The following is a 1,470-nucleotide window of genomic DNA, read 5'->3' as shown; positions in this document are numbered from 1 at the left end:
AATAACGGAAGACAGTCAGATATTAATTCCCATTCTAACGCAGTTAAAAAATTTGGAGCATGAGGAAGAAATGTTATTGCGGCAGATAACGGTGGTTTAATTTGAATAAGTCTTTCTAACATTATGAAACTAGAATTCCATCTGGTACTAACGTCTTGCTTGAATTTTAATTCGGGAACATTCATTCGATTTTGTATTTCTTTTAATTTTGTAGACGCGGAATCACTATGTCCAACCAATGCTCGGGATTTTTTTAGCACATTAAATAACTCTTCATTTGAAGTAATTGCATCATTAACAATTAAATTTAATGTATGCGCAACACATGGATGGTGATATTTATGAAGGTGTTCATTTATCGCATTTTTTATATTCGGCCCGTTATCTGAAATTATTGTTACTATTTTGTCTAAAATACCCCACTCAATTAAAATAGCTGAAATTGAAGTAGCAAGTTTGCACCAGTATGTATTTTAATTATTTCTCTTGTTGATAAAAAAGGCGAATATAAACGATCATTAAATATAAAGTGACCCGTAACTGTTAAATAAGCCCTATTGCTATCTGATGTCCACAAATCAGTTGTAATTGAAACATTGTTGACACTTCTTAACATAGATTTAAGAATGGTAGCTATCTTATTATATTCATCCGGTAATAATTTCATAGTTAACGTTTTTCCACTAGGCGGCTTATACAAAGGCTGTAATTTTTTTGAATACTCCAAAAATTCAATATTATCAACTAATGAAAGTGGTTGATAATCAACAGAAATCATTTTGATTAGACTTTTGTCTATCGAACCTTTTTCTACTTCGGATAATTCATTACCTCTAATCGAACCAAATAATTTTAACTGGCGAGAACGTTTAGGTATAGGTGAAGTACAGGGCTGCTGTGAACTCGTATTAGAACCTGAATGTTCTAATTGTAAATTAGAACTAGTAGAAGGACCGGCCGATAATACATCTGAATCTAATTGTTGTTCAGTTTCTATAAGAGGATTAAGGTGTGCAAGATGTTTTCTCTTCAAATGTTCTTTAGATAAAACAAAAATAAATGCAAGCAAAATAAATAAATTGGAACTTAAAACAAAGTAATAGTAATTAAATTTGAAATTAAAAAAAATGTAATCAATTAAAAAATTGTAATACTCTTGTAAAAATAAAATAATATATATATTATAAAAAATAATAATATATCTATATACAACAAAATCAGTATATATTATTAATTTTATGAATTATAGTTATAACCTTATGATATCATGTAGTTAAGATCAGTGGCGTACGCAGGATTTTTCAATGGGGGCTTGAAAATAAATAATTACTCAGTTGTCACTGGTTTATAGGTTTGAATAATAAAGTGCTTTTATATTTCTTAATTAAATTAAGCATAAAATAGACAAGAAAAAAATATATGAAAAAAGAACTAACAAAAAATATAATAACAAAAATAATGAGCAATTGT

At 28.0% G+C, this 1,470-nt stretch overlaps 1 protein-coding gene across 1 annotated transcript; it reads right to left on the bottom strand.

The window, feature by feature from the left end:
- Positions 1–6: 6 nt before the first annotated feature.
- LOC112687083 (zinc finger BED domain-containing protein 4-like) lies at positions 7–1,038 on the bottom strand (the record flags this gene model as incomplete). The annotated part of the gene is made up of 2 exons (XM_025559623.1): positions 7–436; positions 535–1,038. Coding segments are annotated over 2 exons (934 nt in total), but the record flags the coding sequence as incomplete, so codon positions are not given.
- Between the last annotated feature and the right edge of the window lie 432 nt (positions 1,039–1,470).

Source organism: Sipha flava, unplaced genomic scaffold, assembly GCF_003268045.1.
Source record: "Sipha flava isolate LNK unplaced genomic scaffold, YSA_version1 33075_pilon_pilon, whole genome shotgun sequence".
Classification (NCBI taxonomy): Eukaryota; Metazoa; Arthropoda; class Insecta; order Hemiptera; family Aphididae; genus Sipha; species Sipha flava.
Note: the sequence above shows the minus strand (reverse complement) of the source record. Positions and strands in the feature narration are given on the sequence as shown.